This window comes from Cynoglossus semilaevis, chromosome 9 (genome assembly GCF_000523025.1).
Source record: "Cynoglossus semilaevis isolate Cse_v1.0 chromosome 9, Cse_v1.0, whole genome shotgun sequence".
Taxonomy (NCBI): Eukaryota; Metazoa; Chordata; class Actinopteri; order Pleuronectiformes; family Cynoglossidae; genus Cynoglossus; species Cynoglossus semilaevis.
The window spans coordinates 4,285,584-4,299,248 of record NC_024315.1 but is presented as its reverse complement, the minus strand read 5'-3'; the positions used below and the strand labels follow the sequence as shown (position 1 = coordinate 4,299,248).

Here is a 13,665-nt window from a genome sequence, read left to right as displayed (position 1 = left end):
CCACCTCTGATCGATACCAGCCACAGATTTTATTGGGAGTGAAGTTTGAAGTTGGAGTAATCCCACATTCCTGTCAGTTGAAACTCTGTGGCAGCAGATGTGAGGTTGTGAAATGCCTCCATCGGCCTCCGGGGCTGCTGCTGAGCTCGTTCTGTAAAATCACTTCTTTGTCTGCAAAAATCTGTCCTGAGGCGACAACAGAAGGCTGTCAGCGTGCCTGCCTGGGTGTGTGTGTGTGTGTGTGTGTGTGTGCGACTCAAATATTGCAAACATGCATTTTCAGACACAAACCCACCGACGATAATTAATGCTTTTGTCCTTTGATGTGAACGTCTTTTGTGTTTGATGCATTGTTAGCAAATTGATCGTCAAAAGAGTCATCTATAAATGTCTCTCTATTGATTGGTCCTTCACAGTACACTCTCTCTCACACACACACACCCGCAGTGGGCCGTGACACACCAACACCGCGTACGATCGTTCTTTTTTCTGGCGTATTATACTTTGACCCTGAGGTCAGAGGGCAGGGAAATGTTTAGTATGTTGGCTAAAGGGTGAAAACTAATGGGTGATTAGCAAATCCATGTGTGTGAGAGAGAGAGAGAGTGGACATCACAGGCATGTCCACTCTCTCTCTCTCTCACACACATATATGTGTGTGTGTGTGTGTGTGTGTGTGTGTGTGTGTGTGTGTGTGTGTTTTGTTTGGCTCTTTCTTAAATTGCAGGGTTTCTCAGAAAACGTCCCAGGGTAAAGGTCATCTGTCAACCATGACACAACACTATGAGCTTCTGAAGGTCAATGTAGTGTGTGTGTGTGTGTGTGTGTGTTTGTGTGTGCGTCAGCTCCTCCTCTCCTCTCTGACTCATATATAAACTCATATATATATATATATATATATAATGAATAAATATGAACTCACTGTGCTCGTAAACCACACACCTCTTTATTATTCCAGTCCAGCTGGTCCTCAGTACCAGGCATCAGTACCAGGCATCAGTACCAGGCATCAGTACCAGGCATCAGTACCAGCACATGTCCTAGGATTATAATATCCAAGGACCAGCAGTAAATGACTACAGTCGTCCTCTGTCTGTTGACTCTTCATCCAACATCATCCAACATCATCCAACAACATCCAACATCATCCAACATCAACCCTGTTCCACACAGTGATTATCTGCTGAAATCATTTCTCATATTTCAAAACAATTAAACATGAAAGCATTGAATCTCATTAGTTTTGTACAGTTTAGCATCAGCTAAGCATTAGTTTAGCATTAGTTCAGCATTAGTTTAGCATTAGTTTAGCATTAGTTTAGCATTACTTTAGCATTAGCTGGGTACAACTAACTGCACTGGAGACTTTAGTCCATAAGTGAGAAGCGTTGACTGAGTGTAATCTAAAGATAAATGTGGACGAGTTAGAAAATGAGAACAAACGCTCACATTTTCTCTTTTACCTTTTTCTTCCAGCATTTGTCCACGGTTGCTGCGTTTCCCTTCAAGGCTGTGTTGAAACGAGCTGAGAATCCTGGTCCAATACCAGGCCAGATCAGATTAACCTGTGTGTCTTTGTGTTTGTGTGAGTGCACCACAAATGGATTCTTCTCTTTCACGCGTTCTCACTTTTTATCACTTACACAGATCAGGGCCTTACTGGAGTCGGTTCTGTTGTAAAAATAATAAAAACCAGTCTGGAGGCACAGTCGGTCTTCAATCTCCAACGATTTACGGTTATTTTATCGCCTATCGGCGGAAACATTCTTGACTTTTACTGTGGTACAGCAGCATAACTTCCCTGGAAATGTCCTGGAAATGTCCTGGAAATGTCCTGGAAATGTACATGTCCTAACATGGCTGTGTAACGTTTGTTTATTGTGTTTTTCTGCATTGACAGAAGAGTTGTTTGTTTGTTTGTTTGTTTGTTTGTATTCTTCTTCTAATGATGATGAATTCAGTTCATCATCATCAGGCGCAGCTGTAACAAACGGCCACACGTGACACTTTATTGATAACTACACACTACAAAAGAATAGTTTACAGTCGTATTACCCAGAATTCAGTCTGCTTTTGTATAGGGTCCATGTTTTCGTGTTGAGGCCGACCAAATATTTTGGGCTGAAGTAGAATTTGAAGAACTAATAAAAACCCTTTCAACATGTGCCTTTAGATGTTAGTGGACCAGGTGGTATCGAACCCTAAACCTTCCCATGGAAGATAGCAGTTCGACCATAGCGCTGGCATATTTCACACCCTGAAACACTTTGCCACTAGGTGTTGCTAAATCCTTTACAGGAATGTTTTTGCCTCTTTTAGATGTTGTTGTTTGGAACATTTGCCCCTTTTATCCTTTCAAAGTTTCATTTGTCTCAGACGTTTGTTGGATGAAAGCCTGATTAATTTATCGGGTCTACCCAGTCAGAACCAACCTCAGATGTAGCGGCAGCCGTGTCTGAAAGCTATTTTTCAGTTAAATGAAGTGGCAACACAAACATTTTTTGTCATCTCTGAAAGGCACGTCATTTAAACTTTTGCTGCGGAGAAACAACCAGAATGTGAATCAGAAATTCAAACGACTCATGGTGTCATCCGTCCATCCATCCGTCCATCCAAAAACTCATCCATCGATCTATCCATCCGTCCATCCGTCCATCCATCCATCGATCTGCCCCTTCAGCCTAAACACACGGAAGACACTGGAACATCTCTTCTCCTCCTTGACCTTCACACAACCTTTATAGTTGCTTCTTTTTCTTCTTTTTTTCCCTTTGTTTTCCCCCCTACCCCCCCAACACATTACACCTTCCTGTGAGACTACGTAGGTTCTGGTTCTGGGTCTGGTTCTGGTTCCTGCTCTGATGCAGCTGTGATGGTGGAGAGTTGACATTTAAATACAATTAAAAGAAATTAAAATAGTAAAGGAAAAAGGTGTGTTCTGGAGTGAGACAAGGATTCATCTACTGGAGTATAGCGCCTCCCTGTGTTTCAGTCAGGGGGGCTGACAAAGAAGTGGTCTCCAAATTCATGTCAAGGTTTTTCTAATGAATTACTGTACACCAGCAGTGATCCAGTAGCAGCACCGTTTGGTCCAGTACCAGCAGTGTTTGGTCCAGTAGCAGCAGTGAGAACAAGTGGTGTTGGATTGACATGGTTCTGTTGGACCTGCAGCTCCAGTGAGCGTGTTATAACTTCACAGACGTCAGACGAGTCAACAGTCTCTCTGTCCACTGTGTTGTTTGTTGTTTCTTGTCTCAAATGTAGAGAGTTGTTGTTCAGGTGTGGGTCGGTCGTCAGAACTTTGTTGTATTTCCTAGACTTTACCAATGACAACACTCACTGCAGTCAGTCTGAGTCACAGCTTCGGATGGTTTAAAGTGACTGTATGAACTCTGACTGAGATTCAACAACAGAAACAAACAGAACCAGATGTTGATCAGAGAAGCTTCACTTTTATTACTGTGTATTTTGCTGTTAAAAATAATTCACAGTCTTGTTTCTTGGTTAAAACATAAGAAGACACAACTAGAAGCAGACATTTGGGGGAGGGGCGGGGGCGGGGGGTGCAAAGAATTATTAGTTCATCCATCCATCCATCCATTTTCATCCTCTTATCCGTCACCGGGTCGCGGGCGCAGCAGTCTCCATGACCGCCACCCAAATCACACTGCACCATACCAGTCCCCCGTGAACCTTCCTGCGGGGGGTGAGTCCACTGGAAGGTACCAACCGCCCTAACTGGGATTCATTGGCCCAGAAGGAGAACCCTGGGGTTCCACATCAATGACAGAGACACTGCCTCTGAGCCAAAGAGCCACTCAACAAAAATCAAAATCATCTAAATCAACAACGGCTTTATATGTTTGAAATACATATTTTGTCTTTTATTTCATTGTAAAATAAATATGTATTTTATTGATTTATTTAAACATTTTCGATTTTTTTTCTTTAATGGATTTATTATTATTATTATTATTATTATTATTATTATTATTATTATTATTATTATTTATTCATTTATTCTTTTGGCTTTCATCATATGCTCATGTTTGCCTGTATCTAAATACACACCGGTTACTCATCTTGGATGCAGCCGTGACCCGGAAGTGTTTCCGGGACCATTGACGGCAATTGACGGAGGCGTTATTAAATAGCGTTAGCTGTCAGCCGGGTTCAGTCATTGTGCAGGGATGGAGGTGACACGGAAAAGTAAGTAGTCCGTTCCGTTGCCTCACATGCTGTTGTTTGTAACAACAGTGTTTGTGTGTGTGTGTGTGTGTGTAAGGCCACACAGATAATTGGTTTTGCGGGCAAAGAGTTTAACGCATACATCGCTTCTACCAGTTAGCCCTCATGCTAATTAGCCATGTAGCGGCGGTGCGGTCCAGAGTAACGGCTCTGGACTCGTGTTCCCCTGTGATGCTAACACAGGCTGACACCTTCTGTACATTTTCACCTTTATTTCCAGATTATAAAAGCTGTCTAAACACCGTATACAGCGCCATTGAGGAGGCTGACTTTCTTGCCATCGACGGTGAATTTTCAGGTAAAGGTTAAATTTTCAGTTTCCTGAAACAACAACAACAACAGCAGCAGCAGAAGTGACATTAGAGCCTCATACCAGCATGAACCTGTTTTATTTTCTGTCATTTCTAGGGATAAGTGATGGCCCAAACGTCAGTGCACTAACCAACGGCCTGGACACACCAGAGGAGCGATACACGAAGCTGAAAAAGGTCGGCTGAGTTCACGGGCTCCAGCGGGACTGTTGGGTTTCCCTGCAGCTAATCATTGATTGGTCAAAGGGAACTGTACAGTAAAGGGTTAAAAAGTGTTGTTTTATGTTTTATTGAAGTAGAACCCTAGAGCAACACAACTATTATGTTAAAGACATACAAATATACACCAATATTTACCAACGTCCTGGTTTGACATGGTAACAAATGAAACAAGTCCTGGACGTGGGTTATCTAGGAGCTAGAAATGGAAGCACGTACAGTAGAAGGAAAACTGTTTCCTCTGACAGAGAAAATGTGTCCTTTAATAGAAAATGATGTCCAGAAGTTCCAGTTCAGTTGAGAGGAAAATTCAGGGTGAAAGAAAATGAAGAGACTTTTGAACACAACTGAAGTGAGTCTTCAGTGGTATTGGCTGCCTGCTCCTGTGTAGACCGCACTGACACCAGGAGGTCATGTTGACGTTCTGATGGTCTACAGAAGAACTGTGGAATACTACTGTGATTATAGTCTAAGGCTGCAGGAGTGGAATGTTCCACAGACTCCAGTGTCTCCAGTGTCCTCACTGTCCTCACCCTGTTTTGGTCTCTCAACGTCTGTGTTGTTGTGTTGTTTCTCACCAGCATTCCATGGACTTTCTGTTGTTCCAGTTTGGATTGTGTACATTCACATATGACCAGACCAATTCAAAGTAAGCGTCTCCTCGGCCACAGGCTCTGACACACAGATACTGACACACAGACACACGCGCACACACACGCGTGCAGATGAATTAAATATGATTTACTTTCATCACAGTTGATCCACTTTTATATAATATTTCTTTTCTTTCTCTCCTTTTCCTTCAGGTACATCATAAAACCTTTTAATTTTTATGTATTCCCAAAACCCTTCAACAGAACATCTCCAGACATCAAGTTCATCTGTCAGGTCCGTCCGTGTCACGTCCAGGCGGTTGCTCTTCGCCTCCTATATTTGACAGTTTATATGAAGACGTTTGTATTTTCAGAGTTCCAGTATTGACTTTCTGGCCAGTCAGGGCTTTGACTTCAACAAGGTCTTCTGTCATGGTGAGTTGACCTGATGACTCCTGACTCCCACATCTTATCCAAATGTTGGGGGGGGGGGCACTCTTCAGCAATATTCAACTTTAACAGATCTGCATCTCAATTCCATTTTGATCGTGAATAGTTTCTAATGTGGCGCCGTTGACGTGACTGACGCCACTGTAGAAGCAGGCGGTCAACCTGCCGTCTGTTTGCAGCCTGATGACTTCCTGTGTGTAGAGAAGGTTGTACACCGGTTTGTGAAGTGGTTTTTTTTTTAAACACAGGAATCCCGTACTTGAACCAAGAGGAGGAGGCTCACCTGAGGGAGCAGACGGAGGAGAGGAGGAACCAACACGCCAACGGTGTAGGGACACCGTCCTACATCTCTCCGTCCTCCTCCAAAGGCCCGGCACACGTACCTGAAGAACATAAGGAGTTCATCAGCAGGGTGGTGTAAGTCCCAGCAGCGATGGGTGAGTCGGCCTGGATGGCTCTCAGATACTGACTGCAGATGGTGAACTTTGTGTTCCTCAGAGACAGAGTGGAGGCGCTCTTCACAAAACCCGACAAGACTCTGGACCTGGAACCGTGCACAGGGTCCTGTGATGGCTTTTCTCATCAACTCTTCTTGGTTCACCGTTTGTGTTCTTTGTGTATAAATGTCTTTGTGCTGTGTTCAGGTTTCAGAGGAAGCTGATATACCAGACCCTGAACTGGAAGTGAGTGTCGCCCTCTCCTGGCTCTTCTCCACCTTTACACTGTTGTTTAAGGTGGAGCAACATCTGTTTTTATTCTTCTCAATCACAGATTTCCCAAAGGACTTCACCTGGAAACCATCGAAACAGAGAAGGTCGCAGTTCATCTCCTGTCCTACTGCTTGGTTTTTAGTGTTCACTGGTGCAGAGGTGTGACTGGGTGAAGGTGTTGTTTTACAGAAGGAGCGCTACATCCAGGTCTGCAGAGTGGATGAGGAGGAGAAAAGGAAGATGGAGCAGCACAAACAGGAGAGGGAGCAGGTGAGCTCTTCACCTCAGATGTTAGGAGTTGAACATTTTGACATGTGTGAAAACGTTCTTCTTCTCCTGACAGGAAGAATTAAACGACGCCGTGGGATTCTCCAGGGTGGTTCACGCCATCTCTAAATCGGTCAGTCACTTCCTGCTCTGCGTTTTTCTTCTTTTATTGTGTGCTGTTTACACTTCAGACCTCCCTGACTGTGGTCATGTGACCCACAGGGTAAACTGGTGGTCGGACACAACATGCTTCTGGACGTGATGCACACCATCCACCAGTTCTACTGTCCTCTTCCAGATGTACGTTCCCGGCGTTCCCAGCGTTCCCAGCCCGTGCTCGCTCCTTTGATCTAACGTGTCTCTGTTTTCTTCAGGATCTCCAAGACTTCAAAGAAGTCACCATGTGTGTTTTCCCACGGTAAAGTCCTGCTGCAGAGACGTTGACTTTGAGGTTCTTATTGCTCCATTTTTCAAAGCTATGTTTTATTTTTTATTTGAAGACTTCTGGACACAAAGTTGATGGCTTCTACTCAACCGTTCAAGGTAAACACTTTCACTGGCCCTTTATCTGTCGGTCAGCGTTCAACTGTGGTGTGACTGCAGTTCCAGTGTCGACTTCATCAGTGTTGTTGTGTTGTTGTTGTTGTTGTTGTTGTTGTTTCAGGAGCTGATCACAAACACATCTCTGGCAGAGCTGGAGAAACAGTTGAAAGAGACTCCGTTCAAGGCTCCACAAGTCGGTGAGAGGAGACGCCCACGTCTGGTGTGTCCTGCAGTGGACAGATTTGTGGAGTTGACGCCGTTTCTTTTTAATGCTCCTCCAGATACGGCACAGGGGTTCCCCAGTTACAACACGGCCCAGGAGCAGCTCCACGAGGCTGGCTACGATGCCTACATCACTGGCCTCTGCTTCGTCTCCATGGCCAATTATCTGGGTGTGTAGAGAACACTGTACTTTATTGATCCACCAGGATTTGGAATCATTTTACTTTCTTTGTTGCAGGTTCTTTTTTGACTCCTCCCAAATCTTACATCTCGCCTCGATCCAAACTCATTGAGCCTTTCTTCAACAAGTAAGAGATTTCCTCCACTTTATTTTTGGTGTTCATGTTTTTTCTGTTTCATTTTTGTGAATGCCGTCTCCTTCTTCTGTCGAGGCTTTTCCTCATGAGGATAATAGATATTCCCTACCTCAACGTCACAGGACCAGATTGTGAGTAAAAATGATGTGAACTTCTACTCTACACGGCTGCAGGCTTACGACGATGACATCACACTTTACCCGTCTTCTGCCCTAACACCCCATGTTCTGCCCTTACAGTGCAACCCAAACGAGACCACGTCTTACATGTCAGCTTTCCAAAAGAATGGAAAACCAGCGACCTCTACCAGCTGTTCAGTGCCTTTGGTGAGAGTGTGAGCCAGTGTTGAGTCTACGTGTCACCACCGTGTCTCACCCACTCTCCCCTTCTTTCATTCTCCTCAGGAAGTATCCAGGTTTCATGGATAGACGACACGTCGGCCTTCGTCTCCCTGAGTCAGACGGACCAGGTCCAGATCGGTGAGTTTGACCGCACCAGACTGGACCTTTTCCTCCCACGTCTTCTAACTAACTCTCTCCCACCGCAGCCATGAACACCAGTCGCTACGCAGAGAGTTACAGGATCCAGACTTATGCAGACTACGTCCAGAACAAGCAGCAGCAGGAGGAGAAGAAACTGGGACAAACCAACAAGAGCTGGGGAGAAGATGGCTGGGTGAAGCCCCACTTCACCTCCTCTGCCTCCACTTTTGCTTATTCAAGGTACAATCTGGGATGTTTTTTTCTTTCTGCGAGTTAGCTGAAGGTGTCTAACCGTTTTGGCTTTGTTTTATTTTTTCAGGGCTTTAAGAAAACGCAGCATCAGTCCTGTCCACGGTGAGCAGGGCAGTGGAGAACTGGTGTCTGCAGATGGTTGGAACCAGTACTCTTATCCAGAAAGCACCGGCAGCAAGAAGATGAAAACTGATGGTGCTGTAGTTTCATTTATGTAGTTTCATTTATGTCCACATGGATGGTCTTACTCGGTGTTTCAGGAACCGACTGCTGCTTCATTCAGTTTTTTTTTGTTTTTGTTTTAATATTTCTTGACAGTTACTTCAGTTTCTAACATGTCGTTGTAGATTCAAACACTTGACTTAACTTGTCGTTGTTCACAGTTCTGTATTAATTATGGTCTCTGTTTCTAACAATGTGTTAGACGCAAGTCGACGAGCACATTTAGAGGCGGTCCAGAGCAAGACATCGGAGGCGTGGCTGAAGACCACGTAAGTGAAAGGGATCTGATCAGTGATCAACGCTGCTGCTGCTGCTGCTGCTGCTGCTCATCTGAGCTGTTTTTCTAATGCTTGATTTCACCTGCAGAGATGCGTCACATTCATCAGGTTTAAGTCCAGTACCTGATGAGGAGGGGGAGTCAAGTCCAGAGGGCTCCGATCCAGCCGACAACGCTGAGGGGACGGTCACATGGCAACAAGCTTCTGCCAGTCGAAATAGAGGTCAAAAGGGCAAGAAAAAGAAGTCTGAAGGTGAGAGGGTTTTTATTTAAAAAAACAAAACAAAAACCCTTTCAGCAGTAAAGTGCTGAAGAGAAGTCCATTATTCTGCCTTTATGTTGGTGTGTTTCCCATGAGCACCTTTGGTTTGGCCTAGCTGTGAAGCAGCAGTACGTCCACTAGCCAACAGTCTCACGCCGTCTCAACATTCCTGTCCGCAGCCACTGAATCTCCACCATCGCTGTTCGAAGTCCCAGAAGTCTGGTAGCCAGAGCGGAGGACGGAGGTGGAGAAACCCGTCTCCCACGCCGAGCCACAACCCACGGTTTCCTCGTAAGCACTTCCTGCACTCTCCTCCACAGTCCACCCACTCGCTCCAAGTCTCAGACACCAGCAGCTGAGCTGTTTTTTTACTGGACCATTTGTCAGAGAAAACATAAGCCATAATGACAGCTGCCATATTTTGATCGCACACCTGAGGAGCGGGAAACTCTTCTGAGCACAAACCAACGTCAGAAATCACCTGCTCTGGTGTCGTCAAACTTCTACCACACACTTTCACCTTCGCTGACTAGTTTTAATGACGCTACTCCTGCTGAGTGGTGTGTGTGTGTGTGTGAGTGAGAGAGAGAGATGAACATTCTCTTGTCTTTAATGCCCCCCCCCGCCCCCCCCTCGACCCCTCCCATTAGTTGTGACATATAAATGCCATTGGACAGGTCCTGTAGTTTACTATGTCAGGGTTGTTTAGTATTTTAATGGAGTCATTTTTAAAGGAACAAAGGTCCTTTCATCTCCTCCACTTTTATCAGATGTGAGCTTATCAATGATAATGTCATATTTATTATTGGTGACAATTCATGAGGTGCTTGTGCTTTTTGTACAGATTATTTTTCCTTATATTTTTGTGTCAAATGTTTTGTAACTGTCAACTACAATAATGTTCTTTGTATGTTCTAATCCAAAGGTGTAAACGGAAGACTCGTCTACACTTTTGTCCATTTAAAAGTCCTTCGTTTCCTTGGAAAGGAGGAAAAAATTAAAGAATGTTTCTTAGTAAAATTGACTTTCTTTCTTGAATTAACCCCCATCTAAACAAACGTAGATATTGATAATATAAAATAAAGAAGACATTTTATTATTGTTAGAAAAATGGGTAAAAAAAAATGGAGCTGTGTTGATCTGGTATCATGAAGAAAATCTCTCAACAGTTGCTGACTGGTAACTGGATGTTTCCAGAGATCCTGGATCTCGGGGCTCCACTGTATGTTTGGAGGTATTTCGATACCACGGAGACGAGGACTGAGTTTTAGGAAAAGACAAAGTAAAAATATGTTGACTGAAAAAGTTTATTCCAAACACGTGAGCGGCAGCTGCTGATGACGTTCAACCGTGATAATCCTGGAAGACTGCAGCGTCAGTGGACATGATGAGCTGCTGTCGTATCACTGTTCTTCTCCAGACCCTGACTTCACCTCCAAGAAGCACAGGCCAGGAAGCTGCTCCTGACAACTGGGACAGAGAACGGAGAGTTGAGAAATGTTAAACTTGGTTCAGCTTTTTCTGCGTCACAGAGGCTTTACCCGTTATATCCAGGGAACAGAACCACCAGCAGGGTGCAGTCTGGGACAGATCTGAAGAGCTTCCCCAGGTAGCGGTCCAACTTTCTCATCATGAGCTCCATTTCCTGACCCTGCAGATAACAGCACACTGTTGGTCTCACTGTGAGTGAATGTTGAGAAGCTGGCTCGGGGGAAATCCCACTAAAAGATTGATTAACCTGATGATTGATGTTGTTCTCACTGTCGTGCTCTTCAGCGGCCGCCGTCGTCTCTGCTGAGGCGGTCCATGAACGTAAGTGAGGCGGAGTCAGACATGGACAGATGTTGTAGTGGCCTATCCTGTGGTCTTCAGCGAGGGCTGTTGGTTTATCGTCGCAACTCTTGAATTCTAAAACGGACCCAAACCAAACATCAGGTTGATCACAGATGTTTGCAGAAACAGATGTGGAGAAATCCCGTCTCACTCACTGATCCAGGCGTGTGTTGACGGTTTGGCCAGAAGTGAGATTCTCTCTACGGCCCCTAGTTGACCAAAGGTTTCTCTGATGGCTTCCTCTTTGGACAGGCGCACGGTCGTGACGTTTCCTCCAGATGGAGGAAGCCCGTTTGTTGTTTTCTTAGAAAGTGCACCAGGAACCCCAACACCTGGCGTGTGACCATTGACCTTTGCCGAGGCGTTCCCGCCCACGGCTACTCTGTGCTTTGATCTGACAGCGTAGATGGAGCGGCTGCTGAGTGCGTCATCCATCAAAGCATCAAGAGTGAGGTCCAGGTCCAGCACTGAGCTGTTCACTGGCCTCTGGACCTTCAGACATGGACCAGGGCTTTAGTGAAGGTTGGAAAAGAAACGGTGAAGGAGAGAAGATGAAGGACTCACTTTAAGGACTTGTCCGTGCAAAATCAGTCCATCCAATGTCTTCAAGGCCAGCACTGCTCCCTCCAAGAGCTGGAACTCTACCTGTGCATGGAGCTGTGGACCACACACAGTGATGAGTTAAGATGTCTGTTAATTAACCAATCAGAGTCGTTAAGGCGGAGACTCACCCTGACTGTTCTCTTCAGCATCTTTATTTTTCGAACTGGTCCGCAGCTGAGAAAAAGTCGTTTCACTTCTGTCTCGGAGAAACCTTCAGGGAATGGCCCGGCAAACACCACACACATCTGCCCCAGGTCTGCACACATCTGCAGGCCCAGTATCAAGTGAAGTTAGATTCAAGTTAGTCTACAGCACCAGAACAAATGGTAACAGTACCATGACTCACCCTGTGGTGGAGCTGCTCCTGAGGAGCGTCACATTGTTGAATATGGTCTGAAAAGGAAGAGAACCGCAGCACGGACAGAAATGGATTGTGGGTTGTTTTCCTGAACGACGCCAACACCTGAGGGCGAGAGTGAGGCGACGAACACGGCAGAAAAGGAACCCTTTCATTCGTACAGTCAAAACAACCTTAAAATCGACTTCACATGGAGAGAGTTGGAGCAGAGAGGAAGTAAACTCCTCACCTCTTTGTCAGAGTTGTGCCACTGCTGATTGGACAGCTCCAGGGCCACCTCACAACGCTTCCCAAAATACGCCACCGACTGTTGACGTGTCTGTAAAACGTCTGCAAATCTGAAGAAGAAACAGAAAATGACAAACGTTGTTGTCGCAGAAAAAGAGTTTGACTGAGAAGGAACATGAACAATGGACAGACTGAGTCGGTCTTTAATGTCGGCCATTTACACTCACTGTGTAAAAGTCGGCGTTGTACCTGAGACTCTGAGGTTGCCGTGTGGGGGTGTCGGTGATCTCCTCCCCCCACAGCTGCTCCAGGTGTCGCTCAACAACCTAACAAGGACACAGCTGCTCATAACACTGAATGTATGTATGTATGTGTGTGTGTGTGCGCACGTGTGTGTGTTACCTGACGAGGTCCTGTGTTAATAAAGTACTGAGCCACTTCCAGCGCTGCTGCAGCGTCTTCAATGGAGTCGTGTCCCAACATTTTCTTGGTTTGAATGTGTTTTCTTAAAAACAAATACAACATAGAATTACCCCAGGCGTCTCACCCGGGCGTCTCACCCCAGGGTGAATATGAACTGTGGGGGGCGGGGGGGGTGACTTACTTCAGAACTACCTGGGCCAGGACCTTAAGTTTAAACCTCTGTCCAAACTCCCGTCTGTACAACAGAGAGGTGTCGATGACGTGTCTGTGGATGAGCTGCAGACAAAATGAACCGCATGTCAAACCCACCACCTGAAGAAGGAGGAGGGCGTTTCACGTCACTCACCTTCAGTGCCACGAGGTCAGAGTTCAGCGAGTGCCCGACTAGAACGGCGTCACGTGGCAACAAGGCCTTGAGTTTGTGCTGAACGTTGCGCAGGGTCGTCGTGACGGGTCGCAGCATCGCTGCCGTGATGCCGGAGTATCTGTGACCACATGAGACGGCCGCCGTGTTTGAAGACCTTCAAACTACTCCAGTTTTTTCACCTTCATTTTACCAGTAACTCTACCTGGTGCAGTAGTTGATGATGCGGTTCGCAGGTTTCACCAGTTCGTCCAACACACATGTTCCATCAGCGTCCACCACAGAAACACGAGTCAGCTCGTTTCCCTTTATCGTCACACACTGGAACACACAGCACAACAACTGAGTACATGACCCGCCGCTGAAAATGTGATTGCTCTAAACTAAACAGTAACATTCACCATTTCACAGTCGAGTCCAAACAGAGGGCTGCGGTCTGTCACGCGGTCGCTGCTCTCCGTACAAACAAATTCCTCAAACT

At 45.6% G+C, this 13,665-nt stretch overlaps 2 protein-coding genes across 3 annotated transcripts in view; one reads left to right on the top strand and one right to left on the bottom strand.

Annotated features, from left to right (window-relative positions):
* Positions 1-4,082: 4,082 nt before the first annotated feature.
* parn (poly(A)-specific ribonuclease (deadenylation nuclease)) lies at positions 4,083-10,395 on the top strand. 2 transcript variants are annotated; one of them, XM_008316574.3, is made up of 26 exons: positions 4,083-4,209; positions 4,469-4,546; positions 4,657-4,736; positions 5,360-5,427; positions 5,585-5,666; positions 5,746-5,806; positions 6,070-6,238; positions 6,320-6,382; positions 6,466-6,504; positions 6,593-6,635; positions 6,721-6,801; positions 6,875-6,931; positions 7,021-7,098; positions 7,173-7,216; positions 7,299-7,341; positions 7,463-7,538; positions 7,623-7,733; positions 7,802-7,871; positions 7,956-8,011; positions 8,120-8,206; positions 8,285-8,359; positions 8,428-8,602; positions 8,682-8,809; positions 9,039-9,102; positions 9,203-9,366; positions 9,555-10,395. In XM_008316574.3, exons 1-26 carry the CDS (start codon positions 4,191-4,193, stop codon positions 9,599-9,601), a joined length of 2,058 nt encoding a protein of 685 aa, XP_008314796.1. In that variant the 5' UTR covers positions 4,083-4,190; the 3' UTR covers positions 9,602-10,395. The 2 variants fall into 2 exon arrangements, with proteins under 2 accessions (XP_008314796.1, XP_008314795.1); XM_008316573.3 differs by having other exon boundaries at positions 9,039-9,105.
* Positions 10,396-10,668: 273 nt separating this feature from the next.
* rexo5 (RNA exonuclease 5) overlaps positions 10,669-13,665 on the bottom strand; it is a 4,526-nt gene continuing 1,529 nt past the window's right edge. The window contains exons 6-19 of the mRNA XM_025058413.1: positions 13,586-13,663; positions 13,390-13,505; positions 13,167-13,305; positions 13,002-13,096; positions 12,800-12,902; positions 12,647-12,723; positions 12,399-12,507; positions 12,158-12,274; positions 11,940-12,077; positions 11,773-11,865; positions 11,364-11,700; positions 11,114-11,283; positions 10,917-11,026; positions 10,669-10,845 (exon numbers count right to left, since the gene is read on the bottom strand). Coding sequence (XP_024914181.1) covers positions 10,779-10,845; positions 10,917-11,026; positions 11,114-11,283; positions 11,364-11,700; positions 11,773-11,865; positions 11,940-12,077; positions 12,158-12,274; positions 12,399-12,507; positions 12,647-12,723; positions 12,800-12,902; positions 13,002-13,096; positions 13,167-13,305; positions 13,390-13,505; positions 13,586-13,663 — 1,749 coding nt within the window. The 3' untranslated portion in view covers positions 10,669-10,778. The remainder of the gene's footprint in view (positions 10,846-10,916; positions 11,027-11,113; positions 11,284-11,363; positions 11,701-11,772; positions 11,866-11,939; positions 12,078-12,157; positions 12,275-12,398; positions 12,508-12,646; positions 12,724-12,799; positions 12,903-13,001; positions 13,097-13,166; positions 13,306-13,389; positions 13,506-13,585; positions 13,664-13,665) is intronic.